The following is a 23,115-nucleotide window of genomic DNA, read 5'->3' as shown; positions in this document are numbered from 1 at the left end:
AAAAGCCCACTCGACACGATCGAAGGCTTTGGACATGTTATTTACTTAGATTATTTTGTTGAATGATAGTTTAGTTAGAGAAGATCCTAGCAGATAACTTATTGAAAGATTCTAGTTTTGCTAAAATTCATCTTGATCGTTCTATTAATAACAACAAGTTTTATTTAATTTCGACGAAAAACAATCATTTACCAGGTAAGTCATCCGCATGTTATTCATCATTGTCATCAGCAGTGCACGAAGAGCTTGCTGTTGAGATAGACTCGCCACTAACATTAAAATCTGGATTATTCTAAATTAAGGATCATAAGAATTACCAAATCACGAAAAGATGAATTTTATTAGGGTAATAGGTTTTGTAAGAAATAAAAGAGAATACAGGTTCTCATATCCAATCAGAGCCAATGTACCATAATTGATCACCAAAAAGAAAATAGATTATAATAACAATAAAACTTGGTTCAGATTCCGCAGAAAAACATTCTTCAACTCAAATACACAGTTTAAACCAAACAGAATAAAAAGGATAAATGGTTTTGACAAAAGAGTATTCAAAACCTTAGGAAAAGATAGGAATAACAACTTATGCATTCTCTCAACTATGGTTTATTTTTCTAGTTATAAAAATGATTAGAAGACATCGATAATATAATAGTCTACGCGAACTAACACTACTTTGGGGTCAAGAACTCGACCACACAACTTGTAGAGGCTCTTGGAAACTTAAGTAATTCAGATGCAATCTGCATTTGCTTCTTATAGTCTTTGGCTAAATATCGAGAAGTTGTAATAGTCGTCATCTGAAGAAATCCAGCATTGGCCAAGAACAATTTAACCATGTCCAGCTCCACTTTGCACCCTCTAAAATTTCGTATTACAACTGACTTAAGATTTGGCAGAGAATACTGGGGCAATGAATTTGCTGTCCAACTATCATCTTCTGGGTCGCTGAGCACACCCTACAATCCAAAATCATAAGTGGAAACACCAATTTATTACAGAGAGAACATCAATGCAAGTAAAAACAATTATTTCTCTGTTAAAGTTGGTATCAATCAGAGAGTGACTTGCCTCGGTGAAGACAATCGATTCTAGATTAAGCGAAAGCTGGAGAAACCACAATAATATCCTCATACATGAAGCAAAACTTGCATATGGATACCATCTGCGGCAGAATGCTGAACTAACTTCCAAGCAGACCAAATTACAAAATGCAGGCAAATCGGCTAAGAGGATATTTGTTGCAGAAAGACCCTATCATTAAGAGGAAAATTTTAATTAGCAGGTGTATATGAGTCAGAAAACCATAAGACGACAAATCAGTACTACAGTAACTAGCCATGTCATGCTGAATAAACTTATAAACATAATCAGCTAAAAAAAAAGATTCTTAAGTAATTAATCAACCATACCTGAAAGGAGGAACCAGATATTTTAAGGAGCTTTGCATTAGAAAGCTTTTTATAAAGTTCAATGTAAGAAACATATGTTCTCTCGTGATTCCAGTCATTATAAATTTGAATATTTGCCTCAACTAGTGACGGGAAGGGGAAGCTGTCAAGAACTAAGTCTGCCGGTGTATCTGTTGCATACTTCATGGTCAACAGATTTGGTGCGAAAATCTTCAATTTAGAACCAAGCAGATTAATAATCTACAATGAACAGTTGCTTCAGTGCAAGAGATGTGATACACAAAACTTCCAAGTCTTGAAACTGACAGTCAACTAAGCTCAATTCTTCAAGGATGGGACAGTTTGAAAATAGCTCTCTAGTCAAGTTTTCATTCACAAACACGATATTTGCGAGCCGAAGTATCTTGAGCCTTGGAAAAGAAATTGTTTTGGGGAGATTGAGAATGCCATGGTATTCCAGGTCCAACATTATCAATGAATCGCACGTAAAAAAAATTACGGAGGAAAGATAAAGGGTTTTTCATCGTATGGCACATAAAGAACAAGCTCTTCAACTTTTCGCGTTATAATAGTTCTTATCCATCCGTTAACTCGGGTTTCATCAAAACAATCACTAACATTAAGAAGGAATTTCTGTATTTTTGGTTTCTCATGAACAAATAACACTGTGTCCACAAAATTCATGACCTTTTTGACTGCCAATGCAAAGTCTTCTTCAAAATCAGTTCGCCATTCACGAAAATCAAGAATGGGAGCTGAGTTTGATAGATACTTCCATCTTTTAGATAAAATGCATGTAGAAAGAACAGATTTGGTTGGAAGAAAATGTGATGAATTAGGGCGTCAGGTAATCTACTTATCTTATCCACTTCATTATTATCTCTTTTGAATTTCTGCCGGTTTTTAACACCATGATTCCAAATAAAATGTTTCCTGAAAAACATAATATAAAAAGAAAAGAAGCTTAGCTCAAATATACATTCAACATTTAAGCACAAAGCAATATCAAATTATGAAATAATACTTAAAAATTAACATCTGTAGAAGAATCGAAAATGTTAAAGTTAGGGGTTATTAACAGATCCATGATATCTCTACTCAGTGAAACAGAAACAAATTGGAAAACCCAATTTCATCACTCAATCAATAAGAAAAACCTCACCTAACCTAGGATCATCAGACCCTTTAACACTCATAATCTCATATAAGGTATAAACAAGCAAAGATCAGTATAAGCAATCATAATCTCACTAAAAACCACTAACTATCATGCAAGAAGGTATTTGATGATAAAAGAAAAATCGAGGGTTTCAAGACCAAACCTCACCTCGGTGAAGTAAATGCTTGACAAGATTACCTCAGAATACTATTTGCTCAATGAAAAAATTCCCCAAAACCCAACAAATACACAAAAGATTAACAAAAATAGAGGTAAATCTTTCAAAACTTAAATTCAAGCATACTTTCAAACATTTATAAAAAAGCAGACCTAAAACCCCACTTGATAAACAAAAACCAGCTGAACCATCAGATTTGTATGGTTTTAGATGTAATTCTGAGCTAAAAACAACAAGAAAAGTACGTTAAAATGACTGGAAATGTAGAACATGAGAAACGGCGGATTGAACTATCTCTGGCGCTCTTATTTCACCCAAACATAATGTGGGAGAAGAAGAAGAAGAAGAAGAAGAAGTAGATTGCAATTGAAGATCTCAGGATGAAATCAAAATGAAATTATAAAGTAAAAACCTAGAACAAAATAAGAAACCCTTTGAGAACCCAATTGGAAATCAGAAACAAAGTGAACCCTAACTTTAGTTGATTATGAACTTACTGATAGTTTCTGGCTTGTTTTGTTTAGTAGATTTTCATGGCTTCGTCTTACTCTGCTGGTTTTAGGGGTCCAAATTGGTTTGGTTTTCGAGGAAAAGAACCACGAGGTTAGTAGCAAGTTAAGTCAAGTTTGGTTCTGGTTCTGATCCAGGCTCCAGTTTTTGTTTTGTTCTACTTTTACTGGTGCCCAGGTACGAAAAACTCTCATCTTATTGTTCCAACTGCAAAATTGTAAGGCATGCAAGGACAGAATATTTGCCTGGCTGTGCAACATAAACATAATGCAGATGCTGCACTTGAATAAGCAATGGTTGGTGGTTTTTGATGGTAGTAATTCCACTTCAGAATCAATGGCAGCTTGAACAATCCGGAGGTCACTATTGCTAGCGGTGCAAAAAAGGGTAAGGAGAATTGATTAGTTAGCGAGTGCAAGGATGCATGTTGTGGCATCTTTCTGTGTTAGGATTATGATTATCGATACTACTTTTGATGGAGAAGAGAATCCTGGTGGAAATATCATTCCGTATTTGTGTAGATTGTGTGTTCTCACTATGGTAAATGAGATCACTCTTTGCAGCAGTTTCCCTAAATAAAGTTTACTCTATATGGCATCTTTTGTATCCTGTAAACCTATATATGGTGGCTGCGATCTTGTACTGTTACACATTTTTTCCAATAATATGACTTCATCTCTTCTCCCGTGGATGTAAGCTATAAGCTGAACCACGTAAACTTGTGTCTTGATTGAGTCTTTACTTTCTGTTATCTTCCGCAATACTTAGCCCACTAATGTTGGCAAAGACTCAACATTAGCCTAGAGTGATTTCCTGGAATTCAACAAGTTATATTTGAGCTAAACGTTGGCCAGGTCATTGTTTTCTCTGCTGCTTATGCTTGGAGGAGAAGGTTATGGTTGAACTTAACAATATGGCGCAAATAGTAGTGTTATTTGCCAAGTTATGACCGACTTACAATCCTCAGACGTCCGCTGGCTGATAACAAGCTTATCTAGTTATCTAATTCATTGTTCCTCTCAGTCCACCACTGGTTCACTTAATCATGCAACTACATCCATATCATCATGCTCTCGGTGGGAATCATCAGAGTAATAGCCAGAAGTATCCCTATCCTCGAGATTAAAGAAGTCACATGCACCATTCTTTATGAACGTCTCCAGGGAATCTCTAATACCCTCCACTACGGACACCCAGTCTACATCCTGCTCGTTCACATAAAACTTGATGTTTGCTGCATCAAGGCGCCTTTTTATGTCCGCGAGCGAATTGAGTTGATTTGAAGCACAGGACGATTGAAATCCTAAAATACGACAGTCATATCAATTTCCCCAGGTCTAAGCTGTGCTAGATTTACAATCTCGACATCTCTTAGCTTGACCCCACGAAATTCGTTCTTTTTATGTAGCGATTCAAATCCAAGATGCGATAAAGGCTGAGATCCCCATTTATCATTAACTATGTGGATGAAGTCCTGGAAAGATTTGTTGTTCCCGTCAGCAGATCTCTTACACCCGGCGAGGTTCATTACCAATTGAAATTGGATATCCTTCGCCATTTCTGCACCCACCATGATGTGGTGATACAAGTGAAAGTGCAAGAGAGGGGGGATCCTTTCGTCTTCAACTCTGAAGAAAACCTTCTTTACATTGTCATAGATGAAATCTACTTGGAATTGCTCACCGGAGGTAGTTGTATATCGGAATCCGTTTACCCTGGGAAAGATTGTGACGTTAGTTAACTTGATAGTATTGGGATTTTCGTTTTCAAACTGCAGCTCCGGGGTGTGAGCTCCTTTGGCAGGTCCACCGTAGTTAAACAAGAACACCGTAGGTAACTCGATATATTTGGCCCTTTCACTTTCCAACTGATTCTGAAGCTCCACTAGAGTGAGAGTTTTTTCGGCTTCATCCTGTTTGTTAGAATTACGACTTCCGAGCAACCTCCCTCTAGTTATTCTCTTTACTCGGCGAGCAAGATTTGCCTGATTAAACCTGCGCATCTCCTCCAGATACAACTCTGAATTGCCAGAGCTGCGGATTTCGTAGTAGGTATGGCTTGAACGGAAATTACGATAATTGAATATCATACGCATACGGAAGCCTTCAAGTGTCGCGTCATGTATGGTTGCTTTCGACGTTTCAAGTACCTTCATTGAAAAAAGATGTACGCAGAACTAGATCTGTTTCTGGAAACAGGAAAAGAAAAAAAACAACTTCAATCGTTTTCAGAAGAAGAATCTCTTTAATATGCCGTCTTCACAGAGGGTTAGAAAAAGAAAAAAAAACCAAAGAGAAGCGAACATTGGGGTTATATAACCTCCCACATGGGCCATGTGCCCACAAGTAATGTTGAGATAGCCAGGGCTGAATAAAACCTATCCGGCCCGCCAAAACCAACCGACCCGACTCATATTTTGGTGGGTGAGCCTTGATATGCCTCGTGTTTGATTAGATGTAAATGGGTTTGCTCATACCCAGCGGTTGGCTGATTACGACAACAATAAAATTTAGTTCAGATTTAAAAGTGATAATATGATGGATATCTGATAGATTATGATAATTATAAAACTTAGTTTAAACACATTCTAGTTCAAATTCTGCCGTAAGAGAACAATTCTTTTTAATTCAAATACACAGCAGAAACCAAACACATCTTAGTTCAACTTCTATTTCAAAAGCCCTTATATTATCGTCATATATTATTACATTTGATTAGGTTACAGAGCTGCAATTCACTTCTCTTGCGGAAGGTGAAGACACAAATTTTTTATGATTCCGATACTGATCATTTGATTTCACGAGTATGACTTTCGTCAAAAATCCACCATCAATAATCTTGATCAGAGTAGACACTTCTATTAAGAAAATAATCACGTATCATTTGTTCGTGACCTTCCTCTCGAAATCTCCACGTATATCTTCTTCTCAATACAACTCCTGGTTCTGGATCTCGCGAAACTTGCCCGGTATATAATTGTCGCATTGCTTTTGTTCCGGATCTTTTATCGTCTGAATCTGCATCCATTTGATCCAGTTGTTGCATGAACTCTTGTTGTTGTTGGAAGAAAATTTCTTCTAATATTTGTGCTTCTTCATTTTCCATATCAAGATCCACGAGGAAACGAATAAAAACAAGAAATATATTAACAAATTGTAAGATTTTTAGAGAGTGGAATATAGTTGAGTTTAAGATCTATGGATTGAATGTGGTTATGCAGGTGTAAAACGAAATATAATCGTTGGGTGTTGGTGGAATAGTAGCCGTTGGCATACCCTGTAGGGCCAGGTTGAGATGATCGGCCCTGTATGGTACGCTCGACTTACTCTGCTTCGATAATTAAAACTTCTCCCTACGAGCTCAAAGTCGGCCATCCACCCGGAGTTGCTCTAAGAATATATTTGTTGGTGTCAAAAGAGGGGTATATAATTAACATACCCTTTTTCTTGTACTATATAGAAAATCTTTGGACCATTGATAGAGCAAAATAAACTAATACAAAAGGTGAAAATACAATCAAATCCATTTTTCAGATTTTTTCTATTGTCAAACCTACCGTAAAGTACACGGGTGCACCCATTTTCTGGGTGAAAATTTTCCCAGACCCATAACTGTTAAAATTTTAGTTTTTCTTTTATTTCAGAGGCTATCTTCTACAAAATCATAGCAAACCCGAATCCTGTCGAAAAGTAAATTTGCAATCTCTAATACAATCGATCTTTTTCATAGAAGATATTATCTAGTGCAATTTCTTATCTAATGCAATCATTATGCCAGAGACTGCAATTCAGCTGTTAGATCTGATGATCGAAAGACAGAGATCTCGGAAAAAACTTTCATGAAAACTTTACTTGTTCTTCAGCAAATTTAATTTTTGCATCTAAATTTTTTGTTCAAAGTTAAATTGGATTGCAGATTTATAATCAACCAACCTAATCCAACAAACCCATTCAATCGATTTTGAAAACATTGAGTTTTAAAACTTTCTTTTGATTTTGGGAGTTTGCCCTGCGAAAAACGGATAGTTTTGAATGATAGTCTTCATTCGCTGATTTGGCGAAGTTAGATTAAAACATGTCTATATTTCACCTGTTTATTTGTTGCTTTGCAGTGATGTGGGACTGGAAGTTCGTTTCATCATGAACTGTCGAGGGGGAAGAAGATGTCAGATAGCTTTGTGGATAAAGTTCAATATATTCGGCGTTTTCACTTTCCAACTGATTCTGAAGCTCCTCCGGAGTGAGAGATCTTTCAGCATCATCCTGTTTGTCAGAATTACCAGAACTAGGAATTACCAATAGGTACTATTACTTAATGGCAGGTCCACCCACTAATACCCAGTAACCAGAGGTCCATAATAAAAGGAAAAAGAGAAAATTGGACCAAAATTTTTATCCCCTGGTCCGGTACACGTGCGGGACCGGTAATGCGTAATTTCGAAATTCCCAAATTAACCTTCCACCTCTAGATATTTAAGCTCCTGGTTCTTATCGTCACCTTCTCTCTCAATTTTTGGTTTTGCTCCAAAGAAGCTTTCACGCTGGAGATCTTTTTGATTTCGTTAATTGAATCGCAAATTCGATCCCAAAGCTATCGTTTTGTATATTATAGAAGAACTCCTCCGATGAAGATTTTTGCAAGATATATAGGTTGATTTTCTTACTGTTGATGTTAGTCTAGTTTTTTTTTTTATAATCAATTTTCATCTAGTTATGTTTATTTTAGGGCTTCTAATATTAATCGTTTAATGGATGTTTGATTATGTTTTGATCTCCTTGTTTGATTGTTTATTTTATTTTATTAAAAAATAGTTCAGATCTATATGGATAATCATGTTTTTTTTCAATTTCTTCACTAGATCTGATCATATCAGTTTCATTTGTTGGTTTTAGATGTGTTTCGGTTTATTTTTTTCTATGAACCAACAGTACGTATCTGCAGTACTGACAGAAACCTAGTTTTGAAGACCTTTTTTTATTTGATTCAGAAGTACATATATGGAATATTGAAATAGAAGTGTTTCAATACTGTTTTTTCACGGATTCGTTACTTATTTTTGACATGCAGCTGATTGTTGTGTATGAACCAACAGTACGTATATCCCGTACTGACAGAAACCTAGTCTACTTTTAAGAAGAAGAACAACAACAAGATGGTGCATCGTTATGATTTACGAGGAGAATATTTGTTTTCTGTTTCCAGGTATGCTTTCTAATCATTTTGTTTGATTATTTTGTTCGGTTTTTCTTCTTTTGATTTGTTTTTTTGATTGTATTCTGATAATCAAATCGATTTGATTGACGCTTTTATGGTTTTTAGGTCTGTTACAGTTGTTTTTCATGTATGAATTGACAGTACATATATGGCGTACTGATACAAAACTCTTCTAATTTTGTTTTATTTGAAGTTTTTCCAATTTTTTTGGTTCGATCCATGAGTATGTATGTATAATACTGATAGGAAGTGCTATTTGCTGTGTTTTTGCTCCTTTTTTAGTCTTACCCTTCAGTACTTATGTGAAATACTGTAATATGTCTTTCGATTCTCTTATTTTTCATAGATTTGTCATCTGTTGTTGTCATACTGTTGATTTGTAGTTCATGAATCTTCAGTACATATATCGCATACTGATAGGAAGTGCTCCTTCTTATGTTTGATTCAGTACATATATGAAATACTGAAATAGATGCTCTTTGTTACGTCTGATTCAGTACTGGAATTGGATATGGAGATGATCTGGAGCTGCAGTTCAGAACTTATTGCAAGAAATGACAGATTTTGAATGATAGGAACATGAGTTGTTGTTGGTTCAGATTTGCAAGCTTGTGAAATTGGTGGTGGTCTTGATGAAGTTACAAATTGGTTGTGATGTGTGTTTGAAAGAAGGTGTGCTGCAAATGGATTTGGAGGAACATAGAAGGTTGGGTTGCTGATGTAAACTGAAGATACAGATGAGATAGAGGAGGAATTGTAGGTGGTGAATACTGTGAACAAAATCAGTGGATGAGATGTTCGTCTCAATGGGTTTATGAAGATGGTAGTGTTGTTTAAACAGGGAAGAAGAACAAGTCTGTGTTGCAGCTGAATTGAAATGACAATGGTGTTGATGTAGTTGTTGCAGTTGTGGTTTAAGCTAAGAAGATTGTGATGCAGCAAGATAGAAGATTACTGAGAAGATGGAGCTGAAGGCAGTGGTGAATGGTTGACTGCAGAGGTGCTGGTGCTGCAATAAAGTAAAGTGAATTGAGGAGTACTCAGATTCCTAAGTAGTGTAGCAGATATGTACTCATATTTGTAAGCAGTGTGGCAGATATGTACTCAAATTTGTAAACAAATCTATGGTCCTTTATATGTTTTAATTAAATTTGGACCTCCAGATAAATAAAATCCCGATTTGGTAGAAGTATGTTATTTCACACGTACTTAAACAGTGGGGTATATTAGTCATTTCCATGTTTTCAAATAACTTTGGACCTTAGAATAAGAGTAAAATCTAGTTGGACCCTGCTATAAATAACCTTATGGGCTTAGGAACAAACAAGAAAGTTTCCTTACCAGAATTACCAGCTTTTGGCCCAGAATTACGACTACCGAGCAACCTCCATCTAGTTGTTCTCTTACCCCGGCGAGCAAGATTAGCCTGATTAAACCTGCGCATCTCCTCCAGATACAACTCTGAATTGCCAGAGCTGCGGATTTCGTAGTAGGTGTCGCTTGAACGAAAATTACGATAATTGAATATCATACGCATGCGGAAGCTTCAAGTGTCGCGTCATGTATGGTTGCTTTCGAGGTCTCAAAAACTTCATTGCAAAGAGATGTCGGACCAGATAGATCTCTTTCTGGAAACAAAAAATATTAGGGAAAACGTAGGAAAGAACTAACCTCAAAAAACTAGAATTAACAGATCAATTGCAGGTTCCAGAAGAAGAATGTCGTTGTCTGTCTCCGCGGAGGGTTATAAAAAAGAAAAGCAAACACTGGTATATAACCTCCCACACGGGACATGTGCCCGCAAGTAATGTAGGCCTGAACAAAACTATCTGGCCCGCCAAATTATGCCAACTGATCCACTCACCGGGTAATATTGGAATTATGAATAGGTCTACAAATTTAAAAATGCTTGCTGAAACAAATGAGAGAATACGATGCACCATGGCCTTATATTGAAAAGAAAATAGATTATGATACGAATAAAACTTAGTTCAACCACAACTTAGTTCAGAATCCGCAGAAAGAGAATCATTTCTTAGCCCAAATAGTACTGACAAAAGAAAATTGCCAAAAATAAGAAGACAACAATAATACAAATAGAGCCTACACAAACTAACACTACTCTGGGTCAAGAACTCAAGCACACAACTTGTAGAGGATCTTGGAAACTTGCGTAATTTAGATGCAATCCACATTTGCCTCCTATAGTTTTGGTTAAATCTTGATAAGTTGTGATAGTCATCGTCTGAAGAACTCTGGCATTGTCCAAGAAGAACTTTACCAAGTCCAGCTCCACTTTGCACCCAATAAAATTTTGTATTTCAAACGACTTGAGCTTTGATAGAGAATACTGGGGCAATGAATGTACTGTCCAATTATCATCTTCTAGGTTGCTGCGCACACCCTACAATCCAAAATCATAAGTGGAAACACCAATTAAACAATGAGAGAACATTGATGCTAGCTAAAAAGTATTTCTCCGTTAAAACTGATATCAATTATAGGCGAAGTGCTTGCCCGAGTGAAGACAATCGATTCTAGATTAGGCGAGAGCTGGAGAAACCACAATAATAACTTCATAGACGAAAACAAACTCCCATTTGGATCCCAGTAGCCGCAAAATTCCAAATGAACCAGATTTCTAAACATAGGGAACTAAAACGACATTTGCTGCAGAGAGACCCTATCATTAAGAGGAAAAAATTTAACCAGCACATACGAGTCAGAACACCATGTGACCAAATATCAGATACTACAGTAACTAATGATGTAGATTTAACTTGCAGAATATAATCAGCTAAACAAGAAAACATTCAAAAGTAATTAATCAAGCATACCCGATACGATGAACCCGACATTTTAAGAAGCTTCACATTAGAAAGCTTTTTAAAAAGTTCGATTAAAGGAAGATTTATACTCTCATCATCTGGGTCGGAATAAATTTCAATCTCTGCCTTGACTAGTGACGGGAAGCGGTCGAGAACAAAGTCTGCCGGTGTCTCTGCTCTGTAGTTAATGTCCAGCAGATTTGGTGCGAAAATCTTCAACGTAGAGACAACCAGAGAACCATCTATAATTGACAAGTGCTTTAGTGTAACACCATGTTTGTTTACTCCTGACTCATCTGAGTCGTCTGGATCTGAATCATCTGGATCTGAGTGAAATCACCTGACTCATCTGGATCTGAGTCGATATGTTTGTTTTGAGTCAGATCTGACTCATCTGACTCGGAAATAAGTGAGTCAGTGGTTTGGTCCCATGAGTCAGGGGTATTTTGTTACCTGACTCAAATGAGTCCGAGTCAGGGGTTATGTCTGAGTCAGAGGTCGAGTCAGATCTGACTCAAAATTGAAAACAAACGGCCTGACTGCTGACTCGGTCCGAGTCAGGGGTTGACTCAGATTCAGACGCCGAGTCAGCTGCAAACAAACAAGTTCTAAGAGATGTAACATTCAAAACTTTGAAGTTTTGAAACTGACAGTCGACCAAGCTTAACTGTTCAAGAATGGGACAGTTTGAAAGGAGTTATACAGTCAAGTTTTCATTCACAAACTTGATAAAAACGAGCCGAAGTATCTTGAGCCTCGGAAAGGAAATTGTGTTTGGGAGATTGAGAATACCAGAATATTCCAAGTCCAACGTTATCAATGAATCGCACGTAAAAAATAATAAAGGAAATATAAAGGGTTTTTCATACGGAATGGAAAGAACAAGCTCTTCCACTTTACTATTTATAACAGTTCCTATCCATCTGTTAACTCGGCTTTCATAAAAACATTCACCTACACTAAGAATGACGTTCTGTATTTTAGGCTTCTCATGAACAAATAACACCGTGTCCAGAAAATTCATCATCTTTTGGGCATCCAATGCATAGTCTTTATCAGGAAGGGTTTGCCATATATCGAAATCAAGAATGGGAGCTGAGTTTGACAGATACTTCCATCTTTTAGATACAATGCATGTAGAAAGAACAGATTTGGTTGGAAGAAAAGAGTAAATGTGATGAACAAGGGAATCAGGTAAATTACTTATCTTACCCTCCTCATTCATAATTCTAAATAAAATGTTTCCTGAAAAAGTGAGTACAAAAGAAACTTAGCCCAAGTATACATTTAAGCACAAAACAACAGCAAATTCTGAAATGATACTTGAAGATTAACATCTTTGGATAAATGGAGATTAGGGCTTATTAAAAGCTCCATGATGTCTCTAGTACGGTGAAACAGAAACAAGTCGGAAAACCCCAATTTCATCACTCAATAAGAAAAAATTAGGTTAACAAACAGAACCAAACCAATTTGTGAAAAATATCATGGTGTTACACAAAATAAACCCTAATCTAAGTCAATTATGAACTTACGCTTGCTGATAATGTTATGGTACGTAACTTTAACAAATAGTAATAACTCAACTAACAAGGAAAAATAAAGAGTTTGTAGTGAAGATGAGGTTGCAGAAAGAAACGTGAGATTAAGAAGAGAGTTTTGAGAGAATTATATTTGTATTCATGCTGATTTGAGTTACCAGACTCAAGTATGTATAATACCATTGCTTGGTAAACAAGAATTCCTAGTTGCACTCAATAACTACTTAAGGAAGTCGAACTAATTAAGGAAAAGCTAAAAAAGGAATTACTTGTGGAAGGTGTGGAATCACAACATCCCACCTGGTTGAATTAAGACTTGTCCTCAAGTCTGTAACTCTGGAAACTCAGGAAAACGGAGAGGAAGTTCATCAGCATCCTCCCATGTGGCGTCTGTAACAACACGACCTTTCCACTGAATTAGCCATTTGGTGCCGGCAACAGTACCCTTCTTATACATCCTACGATCTAAAATTGATTCAGGTTCCCATTTTTCATAATCCACTGTAACAGGTAGCTCAGTCTGTATAATGTCAGAGGTTCCAAGTTTGAGTTTCAAAAGTGAAACATGAAACACAGGGTGAATTCTACTGGTAGGAGGTAATTCCAGTCGATAGGCTACGGTGCCAATCCTTTCTAGAATCCTAAATGGCCCATAAAACTTAGGTGAGAGCTTGGAAAAAGATGAAGTTCCAGCAGTTGTCTGACGATATGGTTGCAGTCGGAGAAAAACCAAATCCCCAACTGAAAAACTTCGTTCTGTTCTATGAGCATCAGCATAAACTTTCATTCTTGATTGAGCATCTTGTAATTTAGACTTCAAAATCATGAAAAATTGGTCTCTAGCTTGCAATACTACATCGACAGCATGTACAGCGGTAGAGTTAGAAATATAAGTCGAAATCGTAGGAGGAAGCCTGCTATAAACTGCCTGATAAGGACTCATCTTGATGGCAGTATGAAAGCTAGTATTATAGCACCATTCAACCCATGGTAACCATTTGAGCCATTCACTAGGTCTAATACTAGTAAAACAACGTAAATAGCATTCTAAAGTTCGATTTGTAACTTCAGTTAAACCATCAGATTGAGGATGATAGGAAGAACTTCGACAAAGTTGAGTGTGCTGTAGGGAAAAAAAAGCTTCCCAAAATTGACTCATAAAAAGTGAATCTCTGTCACTAGTGATGCTCTTAGGCATTCCATGCAAACGAACGATTTCCCGCACAAAAACCTCAGCCACAGTGTCAGCTGAATAAGGATGGATGAATGGCACAAAATGTGCATATCTGGATAAACGATCCACCACCACTAAAATAGATGTCCTTTTATTTGAAGGAGGCAACCCATTAATGAAATTCATAGATATATCCAACCAAATATCTGTAGGAATGGACAAAGGATGCAGTAGGCCTGGAGGAGAGATTTATTCTGCCTTATTGCGTTGACAAACATCACAAGAAGAAATATAGTCTTTAACTGTCTTCTTCATGCCAGACCAATAAAAAAATTTTTGAAGACGTTTATAAGTACGTAAATATCCTGCATGTCCACCAGTCGGAGTGGAATGAAACTCACTCAGGAGTTTAGAGCACCATAAGGAAGTAGAAACAACAACGATTTGGTTTTTGTAACGAAGAATTCCCTCAGTATACGAAAAGTGTGGTAAACAATATGGTTTCCCACGTAATTTGTCAATTATCCGACCCAATGCAGCGTCATTATGGCATTCCTGGACAATGTCAACAATTCCCGAGAAAATGGGAGAAGTAATTGCCAATAATTGACAATCATTAAGACGAGATAAAGCATCAGCCGCCATATTTAAAGCTCCAGGATTGTAAACTATTTCATAATCGTAACCAAGCAACTTGGACAACCATTTTTGTTGTTCTATGGAAGAAATACGTTGTTCTAAGAAGAATTTGAGGCTCTTATGATTGGTGTAAATCTTAAAATATCGACCAAGTAAGTAAGGCCGTCATTTATTAACTGCATTAACAATGGCTAACATCTCTTTATCATAAACGGAGAGATTGAGATTTTTACCTGAAAGAGCCTTACTGTAGTAAGCAACAGGCCTCTTGTCCTAGGTAAAACCGCTCCCAAGCCATTACCAGATGCATCACACTCCAAAGAAAAAACTTTGGTGAAATCTGGCAAAGCCAAAACAGGTGTACTAGTTAAAGCCTGCTTAAGATGTATAAAAGTTGTAGTTGCCTCGGGAGTCCAGACAAAGGCATCCAACTTAAGAAGTTGTGTAAGTGGGGAACTCATTTTGCCATAGTTTCTGACAAATTTGCGATAGTAACCATCTAAGCCTAAAAAACCTCGCAAAGCTTTCACTGTATTAGGAATGGGCCAATTAGTGATGCAGGATATCTTATCTGAGTCTACAAAAACACCATCTGAAGAAACTCTATGACCTAAATAACTGATTGAATGTTGAGCAAATTCACACTTCTGTTGTTTGAGAAAAATTTGATGTGCTCGTAAAACCTCAAAGACCAAAGTAACATGGTGGATATGTTCAGATTCAGACTTGCTGTAAATAAGTATGTCATCGAAGAATACTAACAAAAATTTACGAAGAAAAGGTCGTAGAATTTCGTTCATCAAACTATGGAAAGTCGCAGGAGCATTAGACAATCCAAACGGCATCACCAAGAATTCATAATGTCTGTCATGTGTGCGAAAAGCTGTCTTATATATATTATCAGGATGTACACGAATTTGATGGTAACCAGATCGCATATCTATTTTGGAGAATATAACTGCGCCACATAATTCATCCAGAAGTTCATCCACAATTGGGATTGGAAATCTATCCTTGACAGTAACCTTATTAAGAGCTCTGTAATCCACACACATACGCCAAGAGCCATCCTTTTTTCGAACCAAGAGCACTGGAGAAGAAAATGGACTAGAACTAGTTTGAATCAAACCTGTATCCAAGAGTTCTTGAACAATCTTCTCAATTTCTGCCTTCTGAAAATAAGGGTATCTATAGGGCCGAACATGAACTAGTGCAGTATTAGGTAGTAAAGGAATACAATGATCATACTTCCTTGGAGGTGGCAAAGCAGCTGGTGAAGCAAACAAATCAGAAAAACGTAAAAGAAAATCTGAAACTGCAGTGGTTACCAGAGAGTGAATTTCTGGAGCAGTTGGAGATGTCATCAATTGCAACAAAAAACCATGTTGAGTATCTTGAAAAACCTTGTGCATGGAAGAGCCATCCAATAATAAAATAGAAGCAGAATTGTTGCTTACTAACACATGTTCTTGACTATTGGCAGTAAACTTCATGAGTAATTTATCAAAATCCCAAGAAATATTACCCAATGTTCTCAGCCAGTCTACCCCAAGCACTACTTCACAACCACTTACTGCAAGTAAGAAAAAATTAGTAGTGCACACGTAAGACTGTAATTCTAAGGAAACAGCAGAACAAAGTCCTTGCGTTCTTAAAATTCCTCCATTACCCACCAACACATTCATATAATCAGTAGCAGTCTTCTGGAAAACACCACATCGCTTAGCAACGGAAGGATGTAGGAAATTATGGGTTGATCCTGAATCAAGTAGAATAGTGAGTATGTGACCAGCAATCCTACCAGTAACACGCATAGTGGTTGGAAAAGAAGTGCCGGTGAAAGCATGGAATGAAATTGTGGGTTCAGAATATATCGGATTTGCAGCCGCAGAAGGAAACATTTCGTCTGTAGAAGATGCAGGTGGAAACTCATCAGCGTCATCATGGACTTCTGGAGCCATATCTAGAATCAATAACCTAGAGTTCAATGGCTTGGCACACACATGTCCAGCTTTATATTGTTCGTCACAATTGAAACAGAGGCCTTGCTCACGTCGGATCCGTTGTTCTTCGAAAGATAAACGTTTAACGCCAGATGGAATGGTAGGCTTCTTAAAAGTTGAATTAGCTGGATCTAAGGACGAGGTCGAAGAAGGCGTCTGTCAGTAAGGATTTTGTCTCGCAATAGATTTGTAAAAGGATGGGTTAAACAGTAACACATCCTCTTGTTTAATAGCATTCTGAAAAGCGATAGCCAGTGTGGGTGGCTCAAAAATTTCCACAACAGAGCGGATTTCTTTCTTGAGAGATCGAACAAAAAGGTCAATGACATAATCATCTGGTAAATCTGTAACAAAGTTGAGAAGTTGTTCAAATTCTCGAATGTGATCACGTACCGAACCTTGTTGAGAAATTGTGGACAATGCTAGACGTGGATTGGAAAACTTCTTATCAGCAAAACGCTCACGAACCAGGGGAAAAAATTGTGTCCATGTAGGATTAGTGAGCTTTGGTTGTATCCAGCGATACCAAGCATTAGCGTCGCCTTTGAACGAAGATGTAGCAATATCAATTTTTACGACCTCAATTGTATGATGAAGCCGAAAATACTGATCTGCCTGAAAGATCCAGCCAGTGGGATCCGTTCCTTCAAAAGTAGGAAACTTCAAGTTATTACGTATTGGAGAACCAAGAATACCATTGCTACCAGGGGTACCGTGAGCGTTAACAGAAGGACCATTGCTGCCATGAGCACCATGCAGACCAGGAGAAGGAGTATTCAGCGGAAAACGTGTAAGTAGGATTGATGCCATGTTACGAGTGACAGTATCAGCAAGATTAGTGGTATCTTGTTTGTGTTGTTGTAACAAGATACTCATCTCTCGTCTGTGGGTGGCTAAGATAGATTCCAAACTGGTAATATGCAAGGTTTGTGTTTTCTGAAGAAGTTCATCGATAACAAATTGACGAGATTGATCTACCTTCTGAGAATTCTCAACAACAGTCTCCATAAAATCGTGAACTGACATATCCAGGGTTTGTATGGTAGATATAAGATGGTTAACTTCATCCGTGAGTGTCATGATGCAGAAGCGTGAGCTAAACAAAAAAAATTTGGGTGTTTTTTGAAGAAAGACCAAACCAGCTCTGATGACAGATGTTATGGTACGTAACTTTAACAAATAGTAATAACTCAACTAACAAGGAAAAATAAAGAGTTTGTAGTGAAGATGAGGTTGCAGAAAGAAACATGAGATTAAGAAGAGAGTTTTGAGAGAATTATATTTGTATTCATGCTGATTTGAGTTACCAGACTCAAGTATATATATTACCATTGCTTGGTAAACAAGAATTCCTAGTTGCACTCAATAACTACTGGAAGTCGAACTAATTAAGGAAAAGCTAAAAAAGGAATTACTTGTGGAAGGTGTTGGAATCACAACAGATAATTTCTGACTTGTTTAGTAGATAATCATGGCTTGATCTTACTCTCTGGACCTCTGGTGATTTTAGGGGTTTTTGGTTTCCAAAGAAACAGCTGGAAGGGGCTATGTGGGAGGAGGTGCCAAAATGAACCGTGATCCATGAGATTAGTAATTTCAAGTCAAGTCTTCCGATAAGGGTTCGGGTTCTGGATCCAGTTCCAGTTCCAGCTTTTGTTTGACTAGTGGGCACTGCTGTTTTATTTTACCAGTGCGCACTGCCCGTAAGCATAGCTCCTCCCAGATGACCGGAATAAAGGGGAATGCTTCCATCTACAAAACTCTAAAATAAACACACCCTGCAACTGACAGCTGCTGCTTCAAAAATGCCGAGAACTCAACATCCTCTTAGGTTACCATCTGATGAGGTAAAAGAAGAAGATACAAAGACAGAGTTGGTCGTCATGCCGAGTCTCCCAGAAGATATCATTGTCGATATCCTTTGTTTGTTACCGGTGAAATCAATCTTAAGATTCAGGTGCGTATCCAAACACTGGTGCAATAACTTATTGAAAGACTCTAGTTTTGCTAAAACTCATCTTGATGGTTCTATTGAAAACAACAAGTTTAATTTAATTTTGAAGAAAAACAATCAGTCATCCGCATGATTGTTATCACTAGTACATGCAGAGCCTGTTGTCGAGATTGACTCGCCATTAACACTATTATCTGGATTTTCCAAAATCCCGGAGAATGAATGTGATCTGATTTATGGTTCTTTAAATGGTTTAATCCTCCCGCGTAATCCATGGGAAAGTAACGCTCTTATTCTTTGGAACCCATCTACAAAAGAAATTAAGGAAATACCAGGATCTGTAAATGTTGGATCTGATAGTTTTCGACATTACTATTCAGTCTATTCTGGTTCTGACAGTGACTTTGGTTATGATTCTGAGGGTTATTACAATTATGATTGGCATCATGCAATGTATACTGCGTGCGGATTCGGTTATAGTCACATTATTGATGATTACATAATTGTAGTAACTAATACGACATATAGTTGTTCCAATCGGATTTGCTGTGGTTGTGAACGTGGTGAAGTTAAGGTATATTCATTTAGATCAAATTCGTGGATAACTATACCAGATACCATTCCGTATGATCTTCATTTGGGTGGTAAGATTGTTAAGCCTGTGGTTTTAAATGGAGATCCGCATTGGTTAGGAACTTCACTCACCAAAGGACACGAATCGTCGAAAGCCAACTGCATAGTGATAGTGTCTTTTGATGTCAAACACAATATTTTCAAAGAAGTTCCAGTCATTCAAGAACTACAAGAATCACTTTTTGACCATGTGAAATTCTCATTTAAAGATGAACATGCATATTTATCCAGGGATATTTTGTTGGGCAATTTTAATGGGTGCCTTTCTATAGTACAAGGTGGTGAACTTGATATGTCAAAGAATAACGACGACGAAATTTCCATATGGGTAATGCTAGAATATGGACTGAGAGAATCTTGGACTAAGATGTTCTGCATTCCCAAACAATTGATTGAAAGATCTATTAACTATTCTAAAATGACAGTGAAGGATATCAGGAATGGAATGATTATGTTTGGCAAAGATAATAGCTCGCTGGTTATATATGACCTAAAACATGAAATAGCTAGAGTTGTGAACAATCTCTCGGAAGATTGGTTATACGTATATATGTATGTGGAGAGCCTGGTGTCGCTTAATTCAGGTGTCTATTTGGGTCAAAGGGAGTTGATAGATAGACCAGTATTTTCTGGAGGCGTCTGGGTCGATTTAGGTCAAAGGGAGTTAATAGAAGGACTAACATCTTCTGACGAAGATTTGCCGTTCTCACTGTTGTAAAGTAGTAAACTTGCCAGCATCATGTTCTTTACCGATTAAAAATAAAATAAGATTATCCGAAAGATTTAATTTATTTATTAATTTAACTGTTTGAGATGTATTTTAGAACATTTTATTGGCATCTTATTATACTTTTGTATTTCAAGTTAATCTTCTGTGAATGCTTGTAACTTTGTTTTTGTATATTCTGAAGCACAAAAAAAAATCCTATTTGCTTGATTTGGGGTTAGTCTGAGTTGTATAATTAGCTTCATAAACTGGTGAAGGATTTGCCGAATGTAAGCTTCTTTAATGACTTGTGCAAGGTGCGAGTTATCTTGGTTGAGAAAGCTCGATCAATAGTACATAAATTCCTAATATTCTAGTGTAGCGAATTCGTTTCGGCCCATCGAGGCAGGTAAAAACCTGGTTTTGCTGTGGAGTTTGACAGAAGTTCTATTTTCTATCCAGGTTTTGATGGAAGATCATAGAAAGAGTTGTCGAAAGAAATGTAGACCTATCCATCCTCATGAGGTGCCAAATTACTTGGGAGTATACTAACTTTCATATAAGACAAAATATTAACTTTGAAACCGTACATCTCCAAGCAAATTCAAATGGGTACCCTTATTAGCGGCATTCATTTTTTCGGTAAAGTGAAATACAGCATGGGATCCCAAGCATCATAATACTACTTAATAAACCCCACATAACAGTGCATGAATTAATTTCTTGGTTTGTAATAACCGTACAGAGCATAAAAAGTCTGTCCAGCAGTAAACGCCATTAAAAGACAAGCCGCAAGCAGAGACAGAACTGTCCAGGGACTACTAAAGTAATCACGAACCAATCTTGTCCACCAAATATACCACTTATTAGCATGATACGCCTTGTAGTATTCGTTTATTCCCGTCATTTGTTCAGATAAATGACAATTATCCACATTATAAACAATCTCTCTGCACAACCTGTTAATCAAATACGCTACCTTTTTTTCGCTGCCGAAAATGTGGCGTATGATTCCTGTTCTGTGTAGGGCTTCAACATCTTTGATCGAATCCACTAATCTATCAAAGAACATAAAGTGGTTGGTAAAGTAAGGAGTTGCATCTTTGTCACACTGCTCATAAGCTATGAAGTTGAGAAAGAGAGGCACAGTGTTATCGTCGATAAACAGAGTAGGGATCTTCAAGACTCCCTTTTCATATTCGACGTCGAATATGTCAATATTGCTCTTCTCTGGTTTCTCCAGGAGCGTAATTCCTGCTTCTTTCAGTTCTGTAACACACTGTATGAAATGGCTTTCTTGCTTAAGGCGAGTGCTTTCAGTTCTTAACTGAGGATGAATCGTATGTTTTGTCGCAGTACTACCTGTTCGAGGCATTAGTGGTTTTTTGCGCTTAATCGGAGAAATGAAGCTCTTTCTGAATAAGTGAAGGAGGTGACGATACTCTTCGGGGTCTGGGTCTAGGTCTACATTTTCATTTTCGTCTTTTGGAAGAAGTGGATCGAAAAACTTCAAAGTAAGATCGATCAGCGAGATGTTATCTTCGAGACCACCTTTCCTAGGATTTAAAATAATCAAACGGTATAATTCTTGAAGTACAAAGAACGGAAGCTGATTCTGTATCATCATTAAATCGCGTTGAAGGGCTCGAAGCATCCACCGGGTTGTAAAGATTGGATCAGCTACAGCTCTTTCCTCTTCCTGGTAAAAGAAAAATGAGAGGATAAGAACTTGTAAGTACTTATGCATGTATACCATCAATCAATGAACGTATCACCGAAATGAAAGACGTAATGGATGAATTAAATGATCATAAATATACCTACGTACCTCAATGTCATTGGATGAGGAGACGTTGTGGTAAAGACGAAGAAGCTCGATAACGAAACAAGCATCCATAACCATCATCTGAACAAAAGCATCAACAGAAAGACCAGGAAAACTCTCAGAATAACATTCTCTTGTTTTTCTCTCCAATCCATACATAAGTCTTTCAATGCTCTCTAAATCTACATAGTTATAATCACCTACATTACTCTTATTATCATATCCTAATAGACGAAACAAAAATCTCTTCTTGTGTTCTTCCATAACCTTATAACTCTTATCACCATAATGGAAAGGACCTACTGATATGATTTTTGGAATAAATGCGCTTTTCTGAACTTCAAAGAGGTTTGTAGGAACTCTATAAATGGTCCATGATTTTCCGAAATCTAGTTGATCCGTTTCTTCTTGTTTGATATCTATCACCCATTGCGGTGCCGGCCTTGTGTCTTCTTGAGTATACCTCTTTGTTTTCATCAATGTTAGTGATTTCCCTCCTCGAGCCATGATCGATGGATGACTATGCAACCAATTTAATGCATGCTCAGCAATATATACTAATCATAAGTTGTGGAGCATGATTCCTTTTGCTATTTGGTGGGTAGTTTGGAATGAGAGAAATGGAAGACTCTTTCAAGGAAAATATAAGAATTTCCATCAGCTTTTGTGTGAAATAAAGTGTTTACTGTTCAACTGGTCCTTGGGTACAAGGATATTTGAAAATATCTCTTTAAACAGTTTACTTTTCAATTAGGAGGGAGTGATGGGATTAGCTTAATTAGCTAGTGCTTTTTGATTTTTGGATTCCCTGTTTTTCTTAGTTACATTGTAACTTTCAGTACTCTGCCATGAATGCCACTTCCTTGTGGTATACATGCTTCATTTTAATACATTTTGCCATTTCTGAGTAAAAAAAAATGTTATGAAAATGCATACTCAGAAGCATACATACGTGTGGAACTGTAACTTAACCTTCTGTTGACTAATTATAATACACCAAGCTACCGCCTTCTAGGAAGTGTTGCATGCCTGGTTTCTCTACACGCATATTGAGGGGTCAAGGGAGACTTTTGTGCAAGTCTTTCACTCGTTTCTGGTAGGTGATGCAACTTACTGGTCATTTCCTGGCATTTTAGGTACCACTGGTAGTTTTATATTCTTCTTCCGGTGGAATGAAGCCTTTCAATTTTTAATTAGCTGAAGGGAAACACTCTCTATACAACACCTTGACCCTTCAACAATTCTTACATTCATTTTGCATATCTGGGAGATGTTGTCATAAACTTTATTTTAGCAGCATAACACACTTCAAGACTTCCAGTACTTGACAAAACTACTG

At 37.2% G+C, this 23,115-nt stretch overlaps 3 protein-coding genes across 5 annotated transcripts; 1 reads left to right on the top strand and 2 right to left on the bottom strand.

The window, feature by feature from the left end:
* Nucleotides 1-465: 465 nt before the first annotated feature.
* Nucleotides 466-3,319, bottom strand: LOC113279486. Of its 2 annotated transcripts, none has more exons than XM_026528189.1 (4): nucleotides 2,740-3,319; nucleotides 1,413-2,345; nucleotides 1,072-1,254; nucleotides 466-959 (listed from the first exon to the last, which is right to left on the bottom strand). In XM_026528189.1, the coding sequence occupies exons 2-4, from the start codon at nucleotides 1,596-1,598 to the stop codon at nucleotides 672-674; spliced, it is 657 nt and encodes a 218-aa protein (XP_026383974.1). In that variant the 5' UTR covers nucleotides 1,599-2,345; nucleotides 2,740-3,319; the 3' UTR covers nucleotides 466-671. The 2 variants fall into 2 exon arrangements, with proteins under 2 accessions (XP_026383974.1, XP_026383967.1); XM_026528182.1 differs by having other exon boundaries at nucleotides 3,247-3,319.
* A 15,144-nt stretch (nucleotides 3,320-18,463) lies between these two features.
* Nucleotides 18,464-19,963, top strand: LOC113350673 (F-box protein CPR1-like). The gene is made up of 2 exons (XM_026594824.1): nucleotides 18,464-18,683; nucleotides 18,768-19,963. Exons 1-2 carry the CDS (start codon nucleotides 18,464-18,466, stop codon nucleotides 19,961-19,963), a joined length of 1,416 nt encoding a protein of 471 aa, XP_026450609.1.
* A 580-nt stretch (nucleotides 19,964-20,543) lies between these two features.
* LOC113326178 (UPF0481 protein At3g47200-like) lies at nucleotides 20,544-22,419 on the bottom strand. Of its 2 annotated transcripts, XM_026573961.1 has the most exons (3): nucleotides 22,080-22,419; nucleotides 21,780-21,857; nucleotides 20,545-21,650 (listed from the first exon to the last, which is right to left on the bottom strand). In XM_026573961.1, exons 1-3 carry the CDS (start codon nucleotides 22,281-22,283, stop codon nucleotides 20,667-20,669), a joined length of 1,266 nt encoding a protein of 421 aa, XP_026429746.1. In that variant the 5' UTR covers nucleotides 22,284-22,419; the 3' UTR covers nucleotides 20,545-20,666. The 2 variants fall into 2 exon arrangements, with proteins under 2 accessions (XP_026429739.1, XP_026429746.1); XM_026573954.1 differs by having other exon boundaries at nucleotides 20,544-21,650; nucleotides 21,780-22,419.
* Between the last annotated feature and the right edge of the window lie 696 nt (nucleotides 22,420-23,115).

The sequence above is a fragment of the Papaver somniferum genome, chromosome 1 (assembly GCF_003573695.1).
Source record: "Papaver somniferum cultivar HN1 chromosome 1, ASM357369v1, whole genome shotgun sequence".
NCBI lineage: Eukaryota > Viridiplantae > Streptophyta > Magnoliopsida > Ranunculales > Papaveraceae > Papaver > Papaver somniferum.
Note: the sequence above shows the minus strand (reverse complement) of the source record. Positions and strands in the feature narration are given on the sequence as shown.